Below are 27,729 nucleotides of genomic sequence, written 5' to 3' on the forward strand. Positions count from 1 at the left end.
TAGAGATCCTCAGTGTGTGGGGTAGGTGGATCTGCGTATATCTCGGTGGGTCGATAAACCCTCTGCTGTGATATGTAAACAATGATCCCTGTAGAAATTGAGCTTCATTGGCTCGCTCAGTCTCAACCAGGTCCTGAAAGTATGTAATTGCAAAAGATCTCATGAATGACCTAGTTGACCTCATGAGACAGGAGAGGGAAAAAAGGCGCGTCAATGCTATAGGGGAAGGAGGGAGTCTATCCATGTGGAGTCCCAGATGCTCAAACCATCTCTCTGTGCGTACAAACCAGCATCTCTGATCACCTGCTGCTACTGCTGGTAGTGCCATAGAGGAGGACAATGCTAGCCACGACAATCTGCTGCATCCAGAAATGCAATCTCCATACCCTCTGACCCGATATAGGTAGGTGATACCCTGAAATATTGCATCAAGCTGTAGTGGAGACACCCAAACTCAGCTTGAATGATATGGTGAGGAATTGACGGCTTACTGCGAATCATCCGTGATAGCATAAGAACCTATAGACGATCCATCCGAGCCCACACTATATCAGACAGATCTGGCTCCCAACTAGGGTGGACCAAGAAGTCAAAAAGCAAGCCCTTGGTCTGCGGGTCTTGAAAATGTGAGAGGAAGCACTGCCTCTCTACTCTGGCCAATGAAGCGTGTTCTCTACTCAGTGGGGCCTGCATCGCCGGTCTCATAGGTAAAGATAGGTCCAGAGAAGAGAACCCCTAGGTATGTATATGACGAAACAATCTCAACTGGCGACCCGTCGAAAGTAAATTGCTCCTGGTGCATAGCAGTGTGATAAGCAAAAAGAAGGGAAAATACCTGGAAAATGTTCAACACTCCACTTCATAGTAGTTGGGAATACCAATGGGATCAGTCAACCAGCGTGGAAGCTCAATGTGAAAGAGCTATATGCAATGCCTCCATAGCGGGTATACAAGACATAAGATTTCGTGACAAACTCCCACAACAAGTGACAAAAGGAAAAAATAGAGTATCACACAGACTCACAGGGTCTGCGCACTCCCAAAGGCAATGCTAAACTGACTCAACTGTTGCATGGCATCGAGGACAAGTAGGGTCAGCCCCGAACCTGGATCTCCATAGGTTCACTACAATCCCTCCATGAATAGAAAGCCAAAAGAAGAGAGTGATCTTTCTACTTCTGAGGGATTTCCAAAGCCTCCTCCAAAAGTTTTTCTGTACCTCTACAAAAATATGAAAACTATTCCAATGAGGAGCTCTGGTGGGCCTCCAACCTCTACTGCTAAGCTGAAATCTCCTAGCATTTCTGACTGTGTAACAAAAGAAGGGGATGATCTTCTCTCGGTGCCCTTCATCAATCCATTCCCACTTCCCTAGGTCCCACTGCAAGAAACTGATGGGGGAACCACCATATAACCAAAGTCTCCAAGACCCAAGTGCCCGGAGAACAGGGTCAGGATCAAGATACCAGAGTCCGTGGCCCACTCCATGTAACCTGCAATCCTAACAAGCGGGAATGCAACCTCCAAAAGAATATCATTTGAAGATTTGAGAAGTTTGCCTCCCGACTAAACATCAAAGACAAGGGTCTCCTCATGTGCATCCCACAAGGCAATGACGTATAAGGGAACACTCGTCCCCGTGAAAGCTCCCAACCAAGTGAACTTTGTGATCGGCAAGTCATTTGTATCTATCCACTCTGCTGGTATGGCTGCCTCTATCTGTTGCATCCTGACTCCAACTGATAAGAGTCTCTGATCCTCTGGAAGCTCTCTAAAAGCCTTCCAAGCACCTACAGTAGAAGCAAGTCCCCTCTCCCATCTAGACCACTGCATATAATGTGACACTCCTAGTGATCTGCCATGCTCATCCAATATGGATTCATTCCACATAACTGGCTTCCTGTCTATTTCTTCGCGAGAGGAGGGTGAAACTCTCCAAAGAGTGCCTTTGAAGCTGCCCCAAGTTTTCAGAATGGAAGCCATGAGAGGGGAAGAGAGAGATCTAAGATGGGCTAAAGTGTACATCCAATCTCCGCCGTGAGACGGTGTACAAGCCTGAATGCTGTGTAAGAAAAAATCTTTCCAACGCTCCTGAAAAAATCTTTCCAAGGCTCCTGTCCAGGCATCAAGCCTCTCACTATAAACTTGTAGAGCAAGGCCATACACTGCAAGTTCGGATCAATAATATTGAGACCTCCTTTCCCTGTGGTGGGGAGAATGAGCGTCTCCCAAGCCACCCTGGCTACAACATCTGAGGTGCCATCTAACCCACTCCATAGGAAGTTCTTGATAGGTCTCATGAGCTGGGAGATGCAACCTCCAAAACTGCACCAACCTCAACCAACGAACCAGGCAGTAGCCATGCTCATCCAATATGGATTCATTCCACATAACTGGCTGCCTATCTATTTCTTCGCGAGAGGAGGGTGGAAATCTCCAAAGAGTGCCTCTGAAGCTGCCCCAAGCTTTCAAAATGGAAGCCATGAGAGAGGAAGAGGGAGATCTAAGATGGGCTAAAGTAAAGATCCATCTCGAGCTGTACATCCAATTTGCCCCGTGAGATGGTGTACAAGACTGAATGCTGTGTAAGAAAAAATCTTTCCAAGGCTCCTGTCCAGGCATCAATCCTCTCACTACAGACTTGCAAAGCAAGGCCATACAGTGCAAGTTCGGATCAATGCGTCTCCCAAGCCACCCTGGCTACAACATCTGAGGTGCCATCTAACTCACTCCATAGGAAGTTTCTGATAGGTCTCATGAGCTGAGAGAGACAACCTCTAGATCTGCACCAACCTCAGCAAACGAACCAGGCAGTAGCCAATAATACATGGTTCAGAACTACTACTCTGGATGCAAGGTCAAGTATGGTAGAACTCCATTCCTCCTGATGCTCTCCAACGATGCTCTCCAACCCAGGAGCAAATTGCTGTGCTGGAGAGATGCCCACCCCAACCTGGCATCCTAAGTACCTGATGGAAACACCCCTCTAAATCCAAGTGAATCCTATGTCAATCCCCCAATCTGGAGTGTCCTCATCACTAATCCAAAATCCATTGGATTTGTTCCAATTAATATGGGCCCCTGCTGCTACATTGCAAAACAAATCCAAGGCTGTCCTGAACGAGGTGAGTGTCTACGGATGCTTTGGTTTTCAGTGTCCAGGATGGTGGCAGATTGCTCAGATCTACAGATGATATATTGCTTGAGTCTGCTTTTCAGCCTATCAGGGTCGTAGGCCTTTTGATGCAGGGATCAGATTCAGAGTGGTTCTTAGACCCTGACCCCCAGTTACTCTCCACCGGGTCTTGGAGACTTTGGCTCTATGGAGGAGTTCCCATTAGGTATTTACAGTGGGACCCCGGAGAGTGGGAGTGGATTGACGTGGGGCATCGAGAGAAGACCATCCCCTTCTTTCGTTACACGGTCAGTAATGCCAGGAGATTTCAGCTCAGTAGTAGAGGTTGGAGACCCTCCAGAGTTCCTCATTGGGAGACTTTTGGTATTACTGCGGATCAGCAGAGGTACTTCTGGAGGAGGCTCTGGAAATCCCACAGGAATAGAAAGATCACTATCTTCTTTTGGCTTTCTATTCATGGAGGGATTGCAGTGAACCTTTGGAGGTCCAGATTCGGAGCCGACCCTACTTGCCCTCGTTGCCTTTCTGCTTCGGAGTCTATTCAGCATTGCTTATGGGATTGCAGACAGGCGAGATTGATTTGGATGGGGATAGCCAGGATCTTCAGTCACTTTGCCCATTCCCCACTCTTTATGACTTGGGGCTCGGTGGCTTGGCTTTCTCTTACAGGACCTCAGGTTTTCTATGAGGGACTTGACTCCTCCCGGGCCATTTCAGTTCGACATCATCGGGTTGAGCTCTGCTCGTTGGATGTGGTTACACACCGTCCTTTTACAGCTGTACATGCCTCTGTGGATACTTCTTGGGAGATTATAGCGAGCATAGCAGCCTGGCATATCTGGAGATCCAGATGCACAGAGGCTATGGAGGGTACTCAGGTTCATCCCTCGCACACATTGGCTAGTATCTGGACAGACATCGTACACACTCTGATGGCCGTATGGACGGGCATGCAGGGGGACTCCCGTGCAGCCTCAGCTAGGAGGGCTTCTTTCTTCAGGGAATGGAAGGATTTTCCTTTCTTCTCTGAATCTACTACAGGGTTGAGATGGCACTTTCAGCCTCAGCCTTGGTTTCTTTCCACCTCACTCTGAGGGGGTTTTTTATTATCCTCATGATTTCATGATGTATTCCGCTTTGAGCTTGCTCTCGCGGGTTTTTGTTCTTACTTAATAGAAGTCTTTTTCATGAAAAAAAAAAAAAAAAGCTCATCCTCCTGCCTCAACGGAAGAATCAGCCCTATAATATCAGCTTGAGCTCTAAGGTAATAGCTCAAAGCTTCGGTCACAAATAAAAAGAGAATGGGGGCTAAAGGGCATCTCTAACGGACCGATCTGGTAATCTGAAATCTATCTCCCCTGACTCCACCAATGAGAACTTGGCTATGGGCTGATCTGTAGAGAGCTGACACCCCTCTGATCGATGCATCAGTGAATCCAAAGCGAGAGAGGGTACCCTCTAAAAAACTCCAGTCTACTCTGTCATAAGCTTTCTCAAAGTCCAGGAGTAGAATGACAAGCCTATGGCCATTATGCATGGCCCATTCAGAAGCCTCCCAAAATGAGAAAATATTATCGAAGATGCTACTGCCATACACAAAGCCCGTCTGCGTATCATGTATAAGATTTGGAAGAAAGTGCTGAAAACGTAGGCTGATTGCTTTTGCTAGGATTTTGTACAAAGTGCCCAACAAAGTGATCGATCTCCACTATGACACACTAAATTCCTGCAACCCCCTTTTGGGATAAGATGAATGAGGCCCTCAGTAAGTGAGTTTGGCATCTCACCTGAGTCTCAAATGCCCTGCAGCGCTGAGATAATGTGATTTCCAATCTAATCCAAAATGAAATAAAGAAAGAGGGTGTGAGACCATCTGAACTAGGGCACTTGCCCTTGTGAAGGGCAGAGAGAGCAGTCCTGAACTCTATGTTGGTGAATGGTGCATCAAGTCAGACTATCATATCTCCAGTCACCAACATAGGTAAGTGCTGCCAAATAACCTCTCGAGCATCATCTCTCGGATGAGCGTCAGGATTTGTTGTAAGAAGGGAGGCATAGAAATCTATGGCTACATTCAAGATGGTATCTGGATGTGTCTGTAAAACTCCGTCCGAGTCAACAAGCTTTGAAACTCTCTCCTTACTAGTTTGGGGCCAAGAGTAGAGAAGAACTGCTTGTTGACCCTACCTCCCCTTTGAGTCCAAAACAACTCCCTGGCATGAAAGGCATACTCTGCTCTCTAATCTAACAATGATTGCTACTCAGCCCTTGCTGCAGCAAGGTGCTCTTGAACCCAAGGATCTGTAGGCCTCTTCTGCTCTTCCTTCTGAAGAGCAGCCAACTGTTGGCGGATACCTATCTCTCGCTTGAGGATCTCACCTCTCTTGAATCGAGTAACTGAGTGATATAATTCGCTAATATCTGAGAGGGCTACTGCTATATCTAATGGGAAAAGCAGCCGATCGTGCATGTGAGATACCCAAGTCTGCAACACTGCCTCTGTGAGATCCTCCTCTACGTAGAATGCATCTGGAATCCTAACACTGGCAGAGCGTCTCCTCACATGAGGATCTGAAACAAATAGAACAACTGGAAAGTGATCTGAAGTGGACATCCCAGGTGTAATGCATATTGTCCCATCTCTGACCAGAGCCCAATCATCTACGTAAAATTTGTCAATCCGTGCATGGATAGGCATCTGCAACCTCATGTTCGACCAAGAAAATAGGAGTAACTGCGGCTGTGTGGAAAGCATCATCATGCCAACCATCTCTGCCACTATATTGAAAAGGGAAGGCATCCCAGATTGCTCTCTCTAGGAAATGGATACCGCCTTCCCTACCACCTCTTTTGTTTGTGGGCATTTCAACCATGTTGAAATCACTCCCAATGATGCAAGACTCTGCAATGCATGACGAAATAGGTAGGGGGCGGGGGTAGAGGACGAGGGAAGGGCCCTCGTTGGACCCATGGGGATTTCCATACATAGTCATTGTCCAATCTCCCAGTTGGCTCTTGGTTTACAACTGGGAGATTGGACAATGACTATGTATGGAAATCCCCATGGGTCCAGCAAGGTAAAACCTCAAACATAAGACTAACAATGATTTAAGAAGGACATCCCAGGGCAGAGAACCCTTAATGACCACACACACAAACACTTAGAAAATATATGGGTCATCACCCTTGTTTGGGTGGTGAAAGCCGTGAGAGCTTTAACATCCTTTGGTTCTTCTTCTTCTTCTTTCTCTGCTTCTTCCACAAGGTTTGCTGAAAATTTCTTCTTTGTATAGCACTCTTTCTCAAAATGTCCAGGCTTTTCACAAAAGTTGCACTTCATCTTGCTCTTGCTGGTGGATCCCTTGAAGTTGCTTTTGGCCAAATAAGCCCAATTTTCTTTGTAATCATTCCTCTGTTTAATCTTCCTTTCCTCTTCCAAGAGGGATGCCTCTATTTTCACCAAACTGATCTCTGGTATATTGGTGAGAGTAGTGACAATAGTGCCATATTCCTCAGTTAGGCTTTTGAGCAAGATAGCAATTACAATATCATCATCAAGATCAAACTTGATGCTAGCTAACTAAGTCAGTATGCTTTTCATGGAGTTTAAATGTGAAGAGATTGATTCTCCTCTATCCAATTTCAGATCAAAGAATTTGATGAGCAAACTAAACGTGGAACTCTTTCCCTGTGCTCCAAAGACAAGCTCAAGATGAGTCGATGCAGCACAAGCAGTCTCACATGGTGGATAAAAGAAATCCAAGAGCAATTATGGCTAGTGCCTTTTTTTTTTTCCCCAAGAAAGAGACTTCCATTAGGTAAGAGAAAAAACCCACGAGAGCAAGCTCAAAGCGGAATACATCATGAAATCATGAGGATAAATAAAACCCCCTCAAAGTGAGGTGGAAAACAACCAAGGCTACGGTTGAAAGTGCCACCTCAACCCTGTAGGAGTCTCAGAGAAGAAAGAAAGAAAGAAATAAAAGAGACTTCTATTAAGTAAGAAAGAAACCCGCTAGAGCAAGCTCTGTGCAGAAATACACCATGCTAAGCATGTAATAAAAAACACCTCAGAGGAATGAGGTAGAAAGAAACCAAGGCTGAGGCTGAAAATGCCATCTCAACCCTGTAGAAGTCTCAGCAAAGAAGGGAGAGTCTCTCCAATCTCTAAGAAAAGTAACTCTCCTGGAAGAGGCTGCTCGAGATGATCCCTGCATGGTCGCCCAAATGGCCATCAGAGTGTGTATCGTATCTGTCCAAGTACTGGCCAAGATCTAAGAAGGGTGAACCTGAGAACCCTCCAAAGCCTCAGTGCATTTGGCTCTCCAAATGTGCCATGCTGCAATGCTAGCTAGGATCTCCCATGGAGAGTCGACCGAGGAGTGAGCAGCCCTGAAAAGAGTGGCCGGAACATCGTCTAGAGAGCACGACTCCACAAGGTGTCGTCGGATGTGAAGAGCCCAAGAGGAATCAAGTCTCTCAAAAAATACCTGGGGCCCTGAAAGAGTAAGCCAAGTCACTGATCCCCAGGTCATATAGAAAGGTAGGCGAACAAAAGTGCTGAAAAGTCTTGCAATCCCCTTCCACATGATTCTTGCCTGTCTGCAATCCCAAAGGCAGTGCTGTATTGTCTCCAAAGCAGAAAGGTAGCGAGGGCAAGAAGGGTCAGCTCCGAACTTGGACCTCCAATGGTTTACTGCTATCCCACCATGAATAGAAAGCCAAAAGAAGAGAGTGATTTTTCTATTCCGGGGGGATTTCCAGAGTCTTTGCCAAAAAAATTTCTGCAAGTCAGCAGGAATCTAAAAGTTCTCCCAATGATGAGCTCTGGTGGGCCTCCAACCCCTACAGTTGAGCTGGAATTTCCTGGCATTACTGACCATGTAACGAAAGAAGGGGATCCCTTCTCTCGGTGCCCTTCATCTATCCATTCCCATTCCCCAGGGTCCCATTGCAAAAACTTAATTGAGACACCTCCATAGAGCCACAGCCTCCATGAGCCAAGGGCGAGGAGAAGCGGGTCAGGGAGTCAACAAGCTGCGAAACACTATCTCTACTATGTCTGAGCCTATGAGTAGAGAAAAAGTGTTTGTTGACCCTTCCATCCATCTGAATCCAAAAGGATCCCCGTGCATGAAAGGCGTATTTTGCTCTCTGATCCAACAATGTCTGCAAATGAGCCCTTGCTGCAGCAAGGCGCTCCTGAATCCAAGCATGTGTGGGCCTCTTCTGCTCTTCCCTCTGAAGGGACGCTAACTGCTGGCGTATACCAATCTCACATATGAGAATCTCACGTCTCCTAGAATCAGCGACTGTTTGATAATAGTCACTAATTCCGGATAAGGCTGCAGCTACCTGAGATGGGTGGACAGCTCCACCGTGTATGTGAGAAAGCCAAATCTGTAAAATATCCTCCATGAGGCTGTCCTCTGCATAAAAAGCATCCGGAATCCTGACACTGGCAGAGCGTCCTCTCCGATGAGGCTCAAGAATCTGCAACACCACTGGAAAATGATCTGAGGTGGAAACCCCAGTAGAAATGCATACAGATCCTCCTCTGTCAAGTGCCCAATCGTCTACATAAAATCTGTCAATCCGTGCATGAATGGGCATGTGTATTCTCTTGTTCGACCAAGAGTACAGGAGTGACTGTGGCATAATATGAAAGGCATAATATGGGGGAGAGCAGGGGGGGGGGAGAGGGAGGGGGAGGGAGGGGGGCGGGGGAGGAGAAGGGGGCGGGGGGGCTGGCGGGGGAGAGGGAGGGCGGAGGAGAAGGGGGCAGCGGGGAGGGGGAGAGCAGTGGGGGGGGGGGGAGAGGGAGGGCGAGGGAGGGGGGCGGGGGAGGAGAAGGGGGCGAGGGGGCTGGTGGGGGGAGGGAGGGCGGAGGAGAAGGAGGCAGCGGGGAGGGGGGCAGCGGGGGGGGAGAGGGATGACGGGGGAGGAGAAGGGGGACGGGGTGGCTGACGGGTGGGGGAGAGGTAGGGTGGGGAGGGAGAGGTAGGGGCAGCAGAGAGGGAGAGGTAGGGGGCAGCGGGGGGGGGGGAGAGGGAGGGCGGGGAGGAGGAAGGGGAGAGGGAGGGTGAGGGAGGAGGGAGAGGGGGCTGGTGAGAGGGGAGGGAGAGGAGCAGCAGCGAGGGGGGGAGAGGGGGGACAGCGAGGGAGAGGGAGAGGGAGAGGGGGCTGGCTGAGAGAGGGAGAGGGGGAGGCAGTAGCTCACGGGGAGGAGCAGCAGCTCATCAAGCCCAACAATTCTGAAAAATTGTTGTCCAAAAAATTCCCTTAGTGGGAAGAGTATTGCACTCACAGAAAATAATCCCTTCCTGGGATACAAGACAGCTTTAGAAAAAAAACACTGCGCACTTATGCTGACTTTCTCAGCTAAACATAGGCTCAAAATGCATCAATTGTAAGCAATCACTTTCAACCAACCTTTAGCTTGATATGCATCAACTTGAAGGCATAAACCAAACTGAAATCTGAATGTACAAGCGGCCTTTGATCAACTGGAGTCCGCCACAAGCAAATGTCGTTTTTGCTTTCGAGCCCCAAAAAAGCAACTTCCAGTGGCTGGAATTGCAGAGCAGCAGGTCGTTTTTGACCGTAGATGGATAATATTCCTTCTCCCCCGCTCAAACAAGGCAATAGATTGCTAAAACAGTCGAGGCAACCTGATATATATGGCTCAAACAGTAAAAACGAGCTAGTATATGTCAAAATACAGCTCCAACTTCGAGCTGCTGCTCCTCCTCGCTCCCTTGTTGCCCCCTCCCCCTCAGCCCCTCCCTCCCTCTCTCCGTTGCCCTCAGCCCATCCCCCTCCCTGCCTCTCCTTCCTCTCCCTCTCCTCTCCCTCTCAGCCTGCGCCGGCCCCTCCCTTCCTCTCAGCCCGCCCCCTCCCTGCCTCTCCTTCGTCTCCCTCTGAGCCTGCGCCACCCCCTCCCTTCCTCTCAGCCCGCCCCCTCCCTGCCTCTCAGCCCACTCCCTCCCTGCCTCTCCTTCCTCTCCCTCTCCTCTCCCTCTCAGCCTGCGCCGCCACCCCCTCCCTCCCTCTCCTCTCCCTCCTCTCCCTCTCCTCTCAGCCCGCCCCCTCCCTGCCTCTCAGCCCGCCCCCTCCTTGCCTCTCCTTCCTTTCCCTCTCCTCTCCCTAGCCTGCCCCCTCCCTCCCTCTCAGCCTGCCCCCTCCCCTTCAGCCTCTCAGCCTCTCCCCTCTACCCCTCCCCTCCTCGCCCCTACCCCCGCTCCCTCCTCTCCTCCTATCCCTGTTCTCTACCCCCCTACCCCCGCCTTTTTCCTTATTCTCCCGCAGCATTTTTTGGAGCGGAAGGAGCCCCCAAAATTGTCAGAGTCGGCCTCCTCACGTCGATTGGCGATGGATATTCCGTCAGCCAATCCTACTCCACCTCCACCGGCCGCGAAAACTATTACTTTTTCTAAAGACGAGTTGCAGCAGCTCAAGAAGGATGTAGAGATTGAATGCTCTACCACGTTGCTAGCACGCATCTTCGGGTCTCACCCCTCCAGATCCCAAGCCAGAGACTGGATGCTTGCGGCTCTCCCCCCAGATCTCACTCCACGATTGTTAGATGTTCGTCTTCTGGGACGAGGTTTTTTCCAGGTTGTTTTTGACACTCCAGAGGCTGCGAGCACTGTGCTCAAAGTTGAGTTTTTACACCTAGGACACAGGAAGATCTTCTTTGACGCCTTTGATATTGGTTTCGACCCAGTGGAGGCAGATAAGGAAATCTTTTCGCTCTTCATCAGATTTCCCGGGCTTCCCCAGGTTTACCATCGACTTCTTTCTGTTATTGGGGAGCATTTTGGCGCGGTTGCTGAGATCCCACCCCTCCCTGGGTTGCCATTGACTGCAGCAGAGGCAACCAAGGCTGATGGGGTACCTAGAGTTAGGGTCCTCTGTAAGGATCCTAACCTCAAGATGGACCATGTTATGATCTAGCACCTGGATGGTTCCTTTTTTCGCCAAAGAGTTAGAGATTTCAGGCAGACAGGACCAGTGCAAGATATGCAGGACCATTGGACACTTTGCCAGGGATTGCCCCAGGAAGAAGAAAAGGCCCAAGAAGCCTTCTGGTACAGCTACCGCCCCATGGCCTAGACAGGGGGGTGGTACAGGTCCAGCACTTGCTCCTCGGCCTCGACAGAGGGGTGGTACAAGTCCAGCACTTGCTCCTCGACCTCCGCATGGCGGTCCTCCTCAGGATGGTGGTGGTACAGGTCCAGCACCTGCTCCTTGGCCTCGACAGGGGGTGGTATAGGTCCATCACCTGCTCCTCGACCTCCACCTACCTCAGGGGCACGCGACGCATTCCAGTGGGTTCCGGCTCGTGTGCAGATCCCTCCCTCAGTTCACGAGGGTACACTAGTGGACTCTGCTTCACCTCGAGCTGTCCCTCCAGTCTCACCTCGCACAGTCCGAGACACTGAAGCTTCGACCTCCTTCTCGGTTGCAGCTTCTTCCGTAGAACCAGCGGTGCCAGACACTCTCCTTGAGGCAATAGAGGTCTCCGCGGCTGGATCGAGAGAAGCAGTCCTCACTTCCTCCCTTGGATAGGGGGAAGGGGATGGTTTACACTATTGATCCTCTTCCCTCAGAAGGGATCCTTCGCACTCCGGTGTCTGGCTTGCTTCACAGGAACTCTTTTTCAGCCCTGGCAGATGATTCAGATTTCCCAGAGGAGTAGTTTGTGCCCGCTACTTTTGGGGAGCCAGTGATTGGGTTTCCTGTTGACAGGGCTTCTTCTTCAGGTGGCAGGGTTCTTTCCCCTGTTGATTTTCCGCCACTTGGTTCCATTCCTCGCTCCTCAAGCAGGAGGTCTTCCCCTGTTGAGGGGTTTGTTTCCGCCACTAGGTCGGGTAAGGTGTTCCACTCTACATCCTCCCATCGATGAGGATTATTAGTTGGAACATACAGGGCCTAGGTGGCGTCCCACATCGCCGCCGTAGACAGCTGATCCGGGATCAGCTTCATCCAGGTGTTACTGGGGGTTCCATTGATATCTTATTTATTCAAGAGCACAAACTGGATTCTAGAGATTGTGCCAAGTCAGGCAAGTTGCTTTCTGGGCATACTTTTTGGTCGCCTCCCTTGGGCATCAGGGGGGGCACTTCTATTTCAGTTTCGCAGTCGGTTCTCCCCTTAGTTGTTGGACACGGAGTCATTATTCCCTCTAGAGCTCAGTGGATTCTTATTTTGATTGGAGGGCGTAAGGTTGGTTTTCTTAACCTGTATGCCTCCAACATTAGAGGATAACGTGTCCTTATGTGGAAGGATTTGCTCTCCTGGGCCCCCATTGCGGATTCATGGGTGATTGGAGGTGACTTTAACATGGTTGAGTTACCGTCAGACAAAAAAGGGGGTAGAGAAGGAGGACTTCACTCTTTGGAGAGAGCAGCTTGGGATGCCTTCCTTTTTCACTTCTGTGGCAGAGATACTTGGTTGGACGATGCCTTTCTTATTCAGCCACAGTCCCTCCTATTCTCTTGGTCAAACAGGAGGCCTATTCATGCACGCATTGACAGATTCTATGTAGATCATTGGGCACTAGACAGAGGTGGATTGGTATGCATTGCTGCTGGGGTTTCCACTTCAGACCACTTTCCTGTTGTGCTGGCTATCTCAGAGCCTCACTTGAGAGGCCGGGCTGCCAGCATCAGGATTCCAGAAGCCTTGTACACAGAGGAGGACCTTATAGAGGCAGCCCTGCAGATATGGGTTTCTCATGTCCAGGGTGGGCAGCCATATCCATCACATGTAGCTGCTGCCCTTTCTGGTATTAGCGACTTCTACCTCTCAGTTGCTTGTACCAGGAGACGAGATATTCTCAGACGTGAGATTGGTGTTCGCCAGCAGTTGGCAGCTTTGCAGAGGGAAGAGCAGAAACGGCCTTCAGATGCTTGGATTCAAGAGCGCCTTGCTGCAGCAAGGGCTCATCAGCAGATATTGCTTGATAAGAGAGCAGAGTATGCCTTTCATCCATGGGAGTCCTTCTAGATTCAGATGGGTGGTAGAGTCAATAAACACTTTTTCTCTACTCTTGGCCCTAGACATAGTAGAGAGAGTGTATCCCAGCTTATTGACTCACATGGGGTTTTACAGACAGAGCCTGATGATGTCTTACGCATAGCTTCAGATTTTTATGCCACCCTTCTTACTGCTGATCCTGAGACACATGATAGAGAGGATGCTACACAGGCTATTTGGCAAAGCATCCCTTTGTTGGTGAATCCGGATATGCATGTTTTGCTTGATGCACCTTTCACCAACACAGAGTTCAGGACTGCACTTTCAGGCCTTCACAAGGGCAAGTGCCCAGGTTCGGATGGCCTCACCTCTTCTTTTTTCATTGCATTTTGGGATATGATTGGAGACTACATTACTTCAGCCCCTGCAGGCCATTTGGGACTCTGGCGAGATGCCTGGGTCGCTTACAGAGGGTCTCATCCACCTTATCCCGAAAGGAGGTTGCAGAAATTTAGTGTCCCAGTGGAGGCCTATCACACCTGGGGACTTGTTACAAGATTCTGGCCAAGGCAATCAGCCTCCGATTGCAGCCCCTTCTCCCTGATCTTATTCATGACACTTAGACGGGATTTGTGCATGGCAGAAGCATTTTTTATAACATTTTCTCTTTCTGAGAAGCTTCAGAGTGGGCCATGCAGAGTGGCCAGAATCTAGCCATTCTACTTTTGGATTTTGAGAAAGCTTATGACAGAGTCGATTGGGGTTTTTTGGAGGGCACCCTTCTACGCTTTGGCTTTACTGATGCTTGGATCAGAGGTGTTTCCTGTTTGTACATATCAGCCCACAGCCAGGTACTTATTGGTGGGGTAAGGGGTGAGAGATTTCAGATTTCGAGATCAGTCCGTCAGGGATGCCCCCTTGCCCCTTTCCTTTTTTTATTCATGGCCGAAGCTATGAGTATCTATGTTAGATCTCAAGCTGACATCTTTGGGCTGAGACTTCCCATCAGAAGGGAAGAGGAGCTACTTGACAATGAGTTGGCAGATGACACAGCAGTTTACTTGGATGCCACTCCACAGACGCTCACTTCTTTCAGGATAGCATTGGATTTATTTTGCTTGGCGGTAGGGGCGCAGATAAATTGGCATAAATCCAATGGCTTTTGGATCAGTGATGAGGACACTCCAGTTTGGGGGCTTGACATAGGATTCACTTGGGTTCAGAGGGGTGTGCCTGTCAAGGTATTTGGGCTACCAGGTTGGCTTGGATATTTCTTCCACGCAGCAGTTTGCTCCCGTATTGGAGAGCATCAGGAGGAAGCTCCTTTTTTGGAGCTTAGCCAAGCTGGATCTTGCCTCTAGAGTTGTGGTGGTCAACCAGGTCCTCTTGGCCACGGCCTGGTTTATTTGTTCATGCTGGTGCCATTCTAGGGACTGCATCATTCAGCTCAGGAGCCCGATCAAAAACTTTCTTTGGAGTGGGCTTGATGGCACAGCAGATGCCTTAGCCAGGGTGGCTTAGGAGACCCTCATCCTCCCTACACAGGAAGGGGGTCTCAATGTTATTGATCCAAATTTACAGTGCAGAGCTTTACTATGCAAGATGGTGGTGCGGGGACTTATGCCAGGGAAGGACTTTCTTATTAGCAGCATACAGAGGTGCACACCTTCTTCAGGAGGAGACTGGATGAGCAATGTTAGGTGGATCTTCACCACAGCACACCTCAGATCACCTTCTTATTAGCAGCATACAGAGGTGCACACCTTCTTCAGGAGGAGACTGGATTACCAATGTTCGGTGGATCTTCACCACAACACACCTCAGATCACCTTCGTCCCCTCTTATGGTTGCCATTCTAAAAGCTTGGGCCAGTTTCAGGAGCACTCTTCGGAGGATTCCTCCTTCCTCTCGTGAAGAGATTGATAGGAAACCCATCATGTGGAATGACAGTATTTTAGATGATCATGGCAGACCACTGGGTGCCTCACTTTACATGCAGTGGTCCAGGTGGGAGAGGGGACCTGCATCATCTATGGGGTCTTGGAAAGCTTTCCGTAGGCTTCCAGAGGAGACCAAATCAAGGTTGACAGGACATCTCAGAGGGAGTGCAGGGAGGATCTTGCAGATTGAGGCAGCCCTTCCAGAGGTTTGGGTAGACACAGGTGATATGCCACTCACTTGCTCCACTTGGGCAGGTACTTTTACGAGAGGCGGTGTTCCGCTTCAGGTTTTGGCCTTTCGAGATGCACAGGAGGATACTTTAGTTTTTAGTGTCCAGGATGGTGGCAGATTGCTCAGGTCCACAGAGGACATCTTGCTTGAGTCTGCTTTTCAGCTTATCAGGGTTGTAGGTCTTTTGGTGCAGGGATCAGATTCAGAGTGGTTCCTAGACCCAGACCCTCGGCTACTCTCCATCGGGTCTTGGAGGCTCTGGCTCTATGGGGAAGTTCCCATCAGGTATTTGCAGTGGGACCTCGGAGAGTGGGAGTGGATTGACGCAGGGCATCAAGAGAAGAGCATCCCCTTCTTTTGTTACACGGTCAGTAATGCCAGGAGATATCAGCTCAGTAGTAGAGGTTGGAGACCTTCCAGAGTTCCTCATTGGGAGACATTTGATATCACTGCGGATCTGCAGAGGTGTTTCTGGAGGAGACTCTGGAAATCCCACAGGGATAGAAAGATCACTATCTTCTTTTGGCTCTTTATCCATGGTGGGATTGCAGTGAACCTTTGGAGATCCAGGTTCGGAGCCGACCCTACTTGCCCTCGTTGCCTCTCTGCTTCAGAGACTATTCAGCATTGCTTATGGGATTGCAGACATGCGAGGATGATTTGGATGGGGGTAGCCAGGATTTTCAGTCACTTTGCCCACTCCCCATTCTTTATGACATGGGGCTCAGTGGCTTGGCTTTCTCTTACAGGGCCTCAGGTATTCTTTGAGAGATTTGACTCCTCTCGGGCCATTTCGGTTCGACGTCATCAGATTGAGTCGTGTTCGTTGGATGTGGTACCACACCTTCCTTTTACAGCTGTACATGCCTCTGTGGATACTTCTTGGGAGATTCTAGCGAGCATAGCATCCTGGCATATCTGGAGAGCCAGATGCACAGAGGCTTTGGAGGGTACTCAGGTTCATTCCTCGCACACATTGGCTAGTATCTGGACAGACGCCGTACATACTTTGATGGCCGTATGGACGAGTATGCAGGGAGACTCCCGTGCAGCCTCAGCTAGGAGGGCTTCTTTCTTCAGGGAATGGAAGGATTCTCCTTTCTTCTCTGAGACTACTACAGGGTTGAGGTGGCACTTTCAGCCTCAGCCTTGGTTGTTTTCCACCTCACTCTGAGGGGGTTTTTATTTATCCTCATGATTTCATGATGTATTCCACTTTGAGCTTGCTCTCGCGGGTTTTTTCTCTTACTTAATAGAAGTCTCTTTCTTGGGAAAATAAAATAAAATACAGCTCCCAGGGGCAGCCCACGGGCAGTAGGAGACTCCACGCAACAAGTTCGGGCTCTTGGCACAACAACACCGCAATGCTACAGTCTCCTTGTTGGCTTCGCTCAACCAAGCTCTGATACCAGTTGATGGAGAGGAGGTCTTATCGGAGAGCAACAAAGAAAGGGAGAACACCGAAATTGTGGGTGCTAACTCACCCAGATTAAGGTAAGCTCTTATTATGTATGTATGGTACAAAGGGGTATATCCTGGGCCATTGGCCTTTACCCCAACAGACGGCTAGCCCATAAGCGTGATCAAAATCTGGAGATGACCTTCAAGGGAAGCTGCTGCTCGATCGCATCTCTCTCTCTCAGAAGTCTAGGCGGTAGCCTCAAGCACTCTGTTTGGATAAGCTGCTTAGGCGTCCTGCGCTTCATGTTCCGAATCATGATTTGACATGCATCAGTTGGGATTTCCATGCACTGTGATTTAGCTGTGTTGGTTGATATTTTAATAAAAATCTTTCTACAAAGACAACTGGTTGCCAGGTTGTGGCTCTGCATTTGTATTTATAGTTATCTTACTTTAGCCTTCTGCTAAAATCTATCTTGTTTCCCATTAATAATCTTGTTACCAGTTTCCATGTGTTCTCTTTAACCTTTTTATTACATTATCTGGCTCTGCTACTATCTTTAGTTACCTTCTCTCCAACTATAGAGTATGTTCAGGTCTACAGCAAGTTTGTTATATACTGCCTAAAATGGCCAAGCTATTGAATATGTTCATTATGCATAGCTGATTGGTTTCCTTCATTTTATTAGTTCAGTTTATGATGCCTAAAGATACGAATTAGTCACTTTTATTGCATGCACAGTATTTAAATTTGTCCTGGTTTACCTCCAAAAGCAGAAACTCGTCAAGAATCTTGATGAATTACTTGAAAACTTTTTTTTGCCTTTATCAAGATAACTGTTATTTTGTTTGCTACCTCCTAAATTGCATAAACAGCAAATAACCTATAATCCAATTAACAAATGAGTGTACTAGCTGGATTACACCTAACAATAGGAGCCCGTCTAAAAGAGGCTCTACCCAATGTTCTTTATGTTGAAGCCTATAAATTTACGAGGTCTATGGATTTTCTTTGTTCCCCTCAGTTGTGCATCATACACGTTGGGAAGAATCTTAGTTTTACATGTTCCCATGTCTTGACAACATAGATAACAATGTGGTATAGCATTGAAGCATGCAGTTCTCGAAAACTCTCAATGTCATTTCTCATTGGCTGTGTTTTTTTAGAATGCATGCAGGTGAGCTGTCTCACTTTCAAGGTATGGTATGATCAGTTTAGTTTTACCCCCTTGCTCTTTCATGAACAGAAACCTTTTGCCTTATATTTTTAATCTTGATCCAAGATTTTTGAAAAATCAAAGTATGGACTATGTTATACTTAACTAAGTAGCAGTAATAACTTATGTTACATGTTTGATTTATAAATTTTAAACTAATATCAAATTCAGGTTACACTAAGGCATGGAATTGGAGCTATTTTCAGTAGCATTTTGTAAACTAGCCTTTAGTTTTTGCTACGTTTTTAGGCTTTACAGTGTCCTCCAGCAAAGTATTGTAGTATCAATGAGCTCTGAATACTCTGTCTGTAGCTCAAGAACGTGCAAAGCTAGCTCAATTTTTTGGTTTCTAAATTTCAATTGTTTTCCCCAAAAACATCCAGGTGTACTTCTTTGTGCCAAGTCAAAAGATGCCAAATCAAAGCTTGCCTCAAATATGGCAACCGGGGTTTCCTCCGAATGCAGTAGGTGAGCTGACCTAGGACTTATGGTCTTTTCTACTGTTTTCTACTGTTTGATACATACTATCTAAAATAGAAAGTGAACACCTTGGAATAGCATTCATATTAAAGTATTTGAAAGGATAATTGTTTTATCATCATCTTCTTTGAGTTAAGATTTGGCATCCTTGCATAATTGGAATCGAAATTGCAGGGTTGCACAAAAACGCATAATAAAGAAGTATCGGGCATTAGTAAGGGGGATCATTCCTATGAATGAGGTATTCCTCACATCTTACTTGGGAAGAGTATACTTTGCCCTTGGGGAGACTTAAGTATAAGCTCTCTGTAAAAAGCAACCTTTTTTTGGGGAAAGATAACGTGTTTGTGGTATACTCACGGTCTCCCATAGCTCTATCAGGCCTTGTTGTTCCTATGCTGTAGCTTATGGTCTTCTGTAAGTCTGGAAGTCTCTTTATGTTCTTGTGCAGGTCTTCGTTAGCCAACCCATCGGAACAATACCATACCCAGGAGTATCCAAAGGGCTTCATGTTGCTTTATCAACAGGTTAGTCTTCTGGTCTAAACATTTGGAATGCCTTTGTGAATGTTCCTATATGACAATCCTTGCAGACCTAGGGAAGGGTTTATAGATTGCTTTGACCCTAGTTGGTCATTTTATATGTAATCACGGACTCCTTTGTTGGCTATACACAAAACGAACTGGTAGACAGCTTCCTTTTTTACCTCTGCTTCACACCCTCGGGCCTCCTCCACTCCTTTCTCGCCTCCGATCCTCTCATACAATGTTGGTACTGCTGTACGGTTCTCTCCACCCTGCCTGTACTGCTCTCGTCGGCCATTCTTCTTCTGCCCTCTCTCTTCCCACTTGCATTTCCACTCCCTACTCTATTCTCAGTCTACCCGTACCCCTTCCTCTCAGCCTACCTGTACCCCTTCCTCTCAGCCTACCTGTACCCCTTCTTCTCTGTGGTACGCTCACTTTGCTCCTCTCTCTTGTCCGTCGATTCACGGGCTAATTCACAGGCGCTGGCATCCGTATTTCCTCCCAGCCTATCTCATGGATCGCATGCACATCAAAGATACGTAATTTTTCATTCCTGCATGCCTATCCACAAGCCCACAATTCCCTAGATGGTTCCCTCTGCCACATGTCATCATTTTAGACCTTTAGCTTGGTACACCATTTACCCCTCTCTTGGGGCACAATTAAAACATTTGCCCCTTGGCATTCTTACACATTTAGGTGCACCTAGGCCTAAGCACTCAGAACCACCTAGTCGATGCCAATACACCCTCACCTAGGACCTTGGCAGTTACTTCCCTTGACCATTTTATTTACGCACATAAAATATTACAAAAGTCAGTCATCTAAGGGAAAATGCCCACCGATCTTTCCGAGGTCATGCTATCTCGGCTAGAGCATAACATTCCTTCCCTCTTCAAGCATCAGCGTCCTCGATGATGAAATGTGGGAATACTCTCCGTAACTGGTATACGGATTCCCAAGTAGCTTCTGATAGAGGTAGACCATGCCATGCAACCAACACCGTGGGTATCTTCCGATTGCGCACTTGCATTGTTCCTCGGTCCAGGATTCTTGTTGGTTTGCGTCTTGCATTATTTTCTATCTCCTGAAACAAAACAACACCTTCGATTAGTGAGTCACCAGTATGCAAAAATTTCTTTAAACGATAAACATGAAACACTGGGTGCACCTTACACCCCGATGGTAATTCTAATTTATAGGCTACCTTGCCTTTTCTTTTTAGAATTAACCATGGCCCGCAATATCGAGGTGATAACTTAGCACACTCTTCTGCAGTCAAAGTGCGAAGGAACTCTGAGAAAAACTTTTTCTCCTTCCTTAAATTCTCTAGCGGATCGGTTTTCATCCGCATACGCCTTAGCTCTATCCATAGCTTGGCAGATGCTAGCTCTCGCAAGTGCTAGCATCTCCCGCATCTGAACCACAAAGTTCGCGGCACTAGGCACTTTCTGAGGTATTCCAACTATAGTTGGATTCGCTGGTCTATAACCATAGTTCAGCTCAAACGGACTAAACCCTGTAGAGGAATGTTTTCTATCATTGTAGGCAAACTCTAATGGCAACCACTTGTCCCATGTATGTTGCCTCAATGACACATATGCTCTAAGCATATCCTCTAAAATTTGGTTGATTCTTTCTGTCTGACCATCCGTTTCTGGATGATCCCCACTACTCATTCCCAACTCAGTCCTTAGTGTCTCAAATACCGCAGTCCAAAAATGACCGGTGAATTTGACATCTCTGTCTGACACTATGGATTTGGGTAATCCATGCAGACGAAATATATGTCTAATAAACAAATCCGCCACTTGCGGGGCACTAACAGACTCTCTAGTTGGAATGAAGTGAGCCATCTTGGTAAGACGATCAACCACCACAAGGATAGAATCATATCCACCTTGTGTCGTAGGCAGCCCTACAATAAAGTCCATGGAAATGCTCTCCCACTTACTTAGTGGTATCTCCAAGGGCTGTAAAAGTCCGGGTGGCTTCACCCGTTCTGCCTTACTTACCTGACACGAAAAACAACGTGTCACATATTCATGAATATGCTTTTTCATCTTTGGCTAAAAGAAATCTCACTTCACGAGATCATATGTCTTCTCGACTCCTGGATGTCATGCACATGGGCTATCATGGCATTGTCGAATGACTCTCTGCCTGAGATCATTCTGATTAGGTACTACTACTTTGCCATTTCTTTTCAGCATACCATCCCTTATGGCATATCTTGCATAAGTTTGGACTTTTCTGGATGTCAGGTCATCCTTTTCCCCGGGTTTTAACACATGAGCCTTAGGCCATAGGCTCTGGACAAACTCGTCCACCTTTTGAGTTTCTCTAATCTCGGCCATTAGAGCACTCTCTAACACCGTGAAACTCATGTTATGCATAATGCGTGACAACGCATCAGCAACTTTATTATCCTTCCCTCTTCGGTACCGAATCGTCAAATTAAACTCCTGCATGAGTTCTGCCCACCTAGCTTGGCGGCCTCTCAAGTCAGGTTGTTTACAAAAATGTTTCAGAGTATCATGATCAACATCCACATAAAACTCTGATCCATACAAATAATGTCTCCATGTTTTCAAAGCATGGACGACAGCATACAACTCTAATTCATGATTTGGCCAATTTCGTTGAGAGGGAGAAAGCTTCTTGCTTTCAAAGGCTACTGGCCTTCCCTCTTGGAGGAGAACTGCTCCTACCGCAATGCCACTTGCATCGGTTTCAAGGAACAACGGTTTTTGGGGATCAACTATTTTTAACACCGGTCCTGTGACCACAGCTTGTTTTATGGTGTTAAAACTTTCTTGTTGATTCTGTCCCCATATAAAAGGTACTTTATCTGAGGTCAGATCAGTCAATGGCGATACTATTTCGGAATATCCTTTGATATGCCTTCGATAAAATTGGACAAAACCCAAGAATGATCGCAAAGCGGTCAAACTCTAAGGGATTGGCCAAGTCAGTATCGCAGCCACTTTCTTTGGATCCATTTCTACCCCGTCTGGAGTAATTATGAATCCTAAATATTCAAGTCTTACCATACACAGTATAGTTTTCTTTTTATTTACATAAAGACTGGCTTTCCTCAAAGTACTGAACACTATTCTTAAGTGTTCGTGATGCTCAGTAATACTTTTACTGAATACCAGAATATCGTCCAAATATTATCATATTGGCCGTGCGACGGTCTTTGTTTAGTGGACAATCTTTCCACTGATGTCGCTGAAGGCAGCCGAAGCAGAATCCTTCTTTTCTAGCTTTTTCTTTTTGCTCAGGGGTCAACGAGGACTTTGACCAAGCTCGGGCTGCCATTGGAGTTACTTTTCTTTTCACCCCAACGGTGGTACTTGTCTTTGCTTGTCCCTCAACCGGCTTCACCTGCTTGGTTTGGCCACTTGGCTGCGAGACACTTGTCTTTGAAGTCCATTTCCTCTGAAATCCCCCTTTTCTCGGGTACTCATGCTGAGTCCCTGTTTGCACAAATCCACTAGGTCTGCCTTTGGCATCCTCGTAGTTCAGGGCTACTGCAATAGATTCATCTAATGTAGTCACATATTTAGCCCGAACTTCCATTTTAATCTTGTCGTTCAGTCCATAGATATAGTCTTTCAACTGAACCGGCATAGGGAGAGGGTATGTTATTTTCATAACACATTCCCTGAACTTGTCAGTGTAGATACGTAATTTTTCATTCCTTCATGCCTATCCACAAGCCCACAATTCCCTAGATGGTCCCTCTGCCACATGTCATCATTTTAGACCTTTAGTGGTACACCATTTACCCCTCTCTTGGGGCACAATTAAAACATTTGCCCCTTGGCATTCTTACACATTTAGGTGCACCTAGGCCTGAGCACTCAGAACCACCTAGTCGATGCCAATACACCCTCACCTAGGACCTTGGCAGTTACTTCCCTTGACCATTTTATTTACGCACATAAAATATTACAAAAGTCGGTCATCTAAGGGAAAATGCCCACCGATCTTTCCGAGGTCATGCTATCTCGGCTAGAGCATAACACTCTGCTTCTCAGTCTACCGGTATTCCTTCTTCTGCGTTCTCTCAGCTTGCTCTTCCTCTCAGCCTACCAGTGCTTCACCATACAGCCTCGACTTCAGTGTGGCCTACCTTTTATCCATTCTAGCATATATAAAAGCCTACATTACTGGCCCTCCTCAGGTGGGTTCACATGTTTTCCACATGGGGGGGGGGGGGCCACCAACATTCTGACTATGTCGTGAGCTTCCTGTGAAGCTCAGCTTCTACAGAGACTATTGCTTATGGATTTCAGCGGAGGACTTCATCGAACCACCAGGGTATACATGCATCCACCTCCCTCACTCCTTGAGGATATCGATAGGACAGTTCCGAGTCTCGTCATACCGTGTCCGTATTGAGAGTGGTTGGGTGGAGGGCATACCTAGAGAGGGACACATCTGCACTTTATGTGACTCTTGGGGATCGAGTCAGAGGAGCATTTTGAATTTGGATGCCTTGTTTGCTACGAGATCAAAGGTTGCTATCACTGGCTTTTTAGAGATGGTGTTGGATAGCTATCCAGTTTTCTATCCTACCTAGACCAGAGATGGTGGCTTTCATCCATGAGGCTGTCCGACACAGGGAGCGGTTGCTCATAGCATGTAGGGGTGATCATGACACACAGCCAAACCCCACTCAAAGTATGATCACTTGGTTTTTTCAGCCAGACCAATCAGCAGGACACACGTAGAAGGGGGTCTCGAGGAGAGCTAGAAACATGACAGACTCTCCAGCGTACTGAGGCACAGATCACATTAGGGGACATTCTTTCCATGCTCATCAGATCGGAGACCCAACCCACAGGAGTGGCGGTGGCACTTGTTCATCACATGGCTATAGCCAGGAGACCACAACGGATCACACACGTCGATAGTCGCCATCGACCTATCACAGGTCATATGCCACCACATTAGTCTCGCACATTGACGCCCCCCTCCCAGAGTTGATGCCCCTACCAGCTCCCACTTCAAGAGCCTAGAGAGGTCTCTCTGTATGTATCGATGCCATTATGTTAAGGACTTTGGGGTTTCATTTGTATTTGTCATGGGTGTTGTTGCCCGCTTAGTGGCTCTACCCTCAGCACATATATTGACTTCATACCCCTACTAGAGGACCGTGCTGCCCTGATCAGCCTGTCACTACACGAGGCTGCCCTTCACCCTTTCCCTCACACCACTCGCTCTGTCAGTCCACCACCACTTGGGACCATACCTTGTAATAGATGGTATGATGATGAGTGCAAGGCATTGATATGTGTGCTGCGTATTGACTTTAACTTGCTATCCACTACATGTTTCTGCAACCTTTAGAAGAAATCCATATGAATTTAAAAAGTTTGTCAAATTATAGGTGAGGTGAAATCATTTTACTAGGATGTATGTTTTCAATATATTGTTTCAAAAATAAGCCTTCAAGAGAAAGCCATTGAAGCATCCCTCCCACTTCATTGTTGCCTCTACAAGTATATCTTCTCTTAGGCCACACACACACAATCTTCCATTTTGTATTCTCTCCTTCCATCCCTCCCTCCTTCTATTGCAACCTCCCTCTCCTTGCTTCCTCCTTTTCTCCCTCCATCTATCCTCACTCTAGATCCCCTGCATGCTCCTTCCTTTGCTTCCTCCCTCTACTATTCCCTACCTCTCTCTCTCTCTCTCTCTCTCTCTCTATGTGTGTGTGTGTGTGTGTGTGTGTTCTCTCTCTCTCTCTCTCTCTCTCTCTCTCTATGTGTGTGTGTATGTGTGTGCATGTGTGTAGGCATCTGTGTGTGTGTGTGTGTGTGTGTATCTCGCTCTATCTATCTATCCATCCATTCATATGTACGTGCACGTGCACATGCCCACACATGCACACACACACACACATGTACACACACATGCATGCACGCACACACACATACACACACACACATATGTCTTCTATCTTGATGGAGGTGATACTATATAGATATGAAGAATAACTTATTTTACCAATTTCGCCCCTTTAAAACTACCCCCTTCTCCCATTCATTAGAAATACCCTCATCTATTAATAATCCATTTTCCCTTGTTATTGATTTGGTTTAGTCTTAGGTTATTATAGGTTTTAAGAGAGGATATATAAAATATTGTTCTATAGTTGGTTAATGGGTGATCTTAAAATATTTATCCTTTTGCAAGTTAATGCCCAAGAAGAAGGCTCACCCTCATAAAACACCTGGGGCCCGGTAAGAGATAACCATGCGACCGAGCCCCAAGTCATGAAGAAAGGGGAAGTGTGAAAGATGCTGAGTATCCGAGCAACCCCTTTCCAAACAGTCCTCGCCTGACTGCAGTCCCAAAGGCAATGTCGCACTGACGACTCTGTAGAATGACATCGAGGACAAGTGGGGTCAGCCCCAAACCTTGATCTCCACAGGTTCACTGCAATCCCTCCATGAATAGAAAGCCAAAAGAAAAGAGTGATCTTTCTATTTCTAAGGGATTTCCAGAGCCTCCTCCAGAAATTTATACGCAAATCTGCGGTGATGAAGAAGCTTTCCCAATGGGGGGCTCTGGAGGGAATCCAACCCCTACTGTTGAGCTGAAACCTCCTTGCATTACCAACCGTGAAACGAAAGAAGGGAATCCCTTTCTCTCAGTGCCCATGATCTATCCACTCCCACTCTCCTGGGTCCCACTGCAAGCACCTAATAGGTGCACCTCCATCTAACCACAACCTCCAGGATCCCAAGGCCAAAAGCAGAGGGTCGGGGTCTAAGTACCACTGCAAGCCCGCTCCATGGTCCACAAAACCAGCAATCCTGACAGGCTGAAAGGCAACCTCAAGAAGAATGCCATCCTTGGATGTAGAAAGTAAACCTCCATCCCCAACATCAAAGACCAGTGCATCTTCCGCGAGACCTCGGAGAGCGATCACCTGTAAAGGAACTGATGTCCTCGAAAAAGCCCCCATCCAAGTGGTGGAAGTAATAGGCAACTCAACTGTCCATTCCACCGGGATGGCTGCATCTATCTGCTGAATCCTGCGTGCTACCCTTGTGAGGTGACTCACGGACTGCAGTCTCTGATCCTCAGCAGGTAGCCTGATAAAAGATTTTCAAGTGCCTACTGTGTAGGCGGGGCCTCTCTCCCATTTAGACCACTGCATGTAATGGGAAGTGCCCAGTGGTCTGGCATGCTCGTCAAGAATACTATCATTCCAAATGATCGGCTGCCAATCAATCTCTTCGACGGTAGAAGGTGGAATCCTTCGAAGAGTGTTCCTGAAGCTCCCCCAAGCTTTCAGGATGGCAGTCATAAGAGGAGAGGCAGGAGATCTGGGATGGGCTGATGTGAAAATCCAGCGAGGGCTGTCCACCCAATCATCTCCCAAGGTTGGTGTGCAAGCCTGAATGCGTCCAAAAAAGAAATCCTTCCATTGTTCCTGCCCAGGCATGAGTCCCCTCACCACCACCTTACAAAGCAATGCCGTGCACTGCAAGTCCGGGTCAATGACATTAAGGCCCCCTTCACATGTAGGGAGAATAATGGTCTCCCAGGCCACCCTTGCTGCAACATCTGTTGTGCCATCAAGTCCACTCCATAAAAAATTCCTGACTGGTCTGATGAGCTGAGTGATGCAATCCCTAGACCGGCACCAGCAAGAACACACAAACCAGGAGGTGACCAAGAGAACCTGGTTCACTACCACAACTCTAGATGCAAGGTCGAGTTTGGCAGAGCTCTAGAAAAGGAGCTTTTTCCTTATACTTTCTAGTACTGGGGCAAACTGCTATGCTGGAGAGATGTCCAATCCTACCTGGCATCTCAAATACCTGATAGGAACACCCCTCTAAATCTAGGAAAAGCCAATGTCAACTCCCCAGCCTGGAGTGTCCTCATCACTGATCCAAAATCCAAAGGATTTATGCCAGTTAATGTGTGCCCCTGCAGCTGAGCAAAAAATATCCAAGGCTGTCCGGAAAGAATCAAGTGACTGCAAGGAGGCCTCAATAAAAATAGCAGTGTCATCAGCCAACTCACAGTTAAAAAGCTCCTGCTCCTGTCTCAAGGGCAATCTCAGCCCAAAAAGCTCAGCCTGAGATCTAAGGAAGATACTCATAGCTTCTGCCACAAAAAGAAAGAGGAAGGGGGCTAAAGGGCATCCCTGACGAACTGATCTGAAAATCTGAAGCCTGTCACCCCTTACCCCTCCAATCAAAACCTGGCTGTGGGCTGACCTGTAAAGGGACGCCACCCCTCTGATCCAAGCATCTGAAAATCCAAACCGTAGAAGAGTGCCCTCAAGAATAGGCTTTCTCGAAGTCCAAGAGTATAACTGCTAGCCTCTGCCCACTCTGCATAGCCCACTCTGTGGCTTCCCAAAAGGAAAAGATATTATAAAAAATGCTCCCGCCATGCACAAAGCCTGTCTGAGTATCATGGATGAGGTCTGGAAGAAGGGGCTGTAGTCGGATGCTGATCGCCTTGGCAAGGATTTTGTAAAGAGTGCCCAAAAGAGTGATGGGTCTCCAATGGGATACAAAATTCCTGTTGCCACCTTTCGGGATAAGGTGAATGAGTCCCTCAGTCAGTGAGTCAGGCATCTCACCTGAGTCCCAAATGCCCTGCAGGGCTGAAGTAATATGATCACCTATCATATCCCAAAAGGCTATAAAAAAAGGAGTAAGACCATCGGAACCAGGGCATTTGCCCTTATGAAGGGTAGAGAGAGCAGTCTTGAATTCTGTGTTGGTAAAGCGTGCATCAAGTGAGCATAACATCTCTGGGGTGACCAACACAG

General features: G+C 47.5%; 1 protein-coding gene across 1 annotated transcript in view; it reads left to right on the forward strand.

The window, feature by feature from the left end:
- LOC147896984 (Pseudouridine synthase family protein) overlaps window positions 1–27,729 on the forward strand; it is a 157,959-nt gene that overhangs the window by 63,572 nt on the left and 66,658 nt on the right. The window contains exons 7-9 of the mRNA XM_087381410.1: window positions 18,291–18,375; window positions 18,562–18,628; window positions 18,839–18,914. Of these exons, the coding sequence (XP_087237536.1) occupies window positions 18,291–18,375; window positions 18,562–18,628; window positions 18,839–18,914 (228 nt within the window). The remainder of the gene's footprint in view (window positions 1–18,290; window positions 18,376–18,561; window positions 18,629–18,838; window positions 18,915–27,729) is intronic.

Source organism: Dipteris shenzhenensis, chromosome 11 (genome assembly GCF_047967505.1).
Source record: "Dipteris shenzhenensis isolate YYH24624 ecotype China chromosome 11, Dip_SZ_1.0, whole genome shotgun sequence".
Classification (NCBI taxonomy): domain Eukaryota; kingdom Viridiplantae; phylum Streptophyta; class Polypodiopsida; order Gleicheniales; family Dipteridaceae; genus Dipteris; species Dipteris shenzhenensis.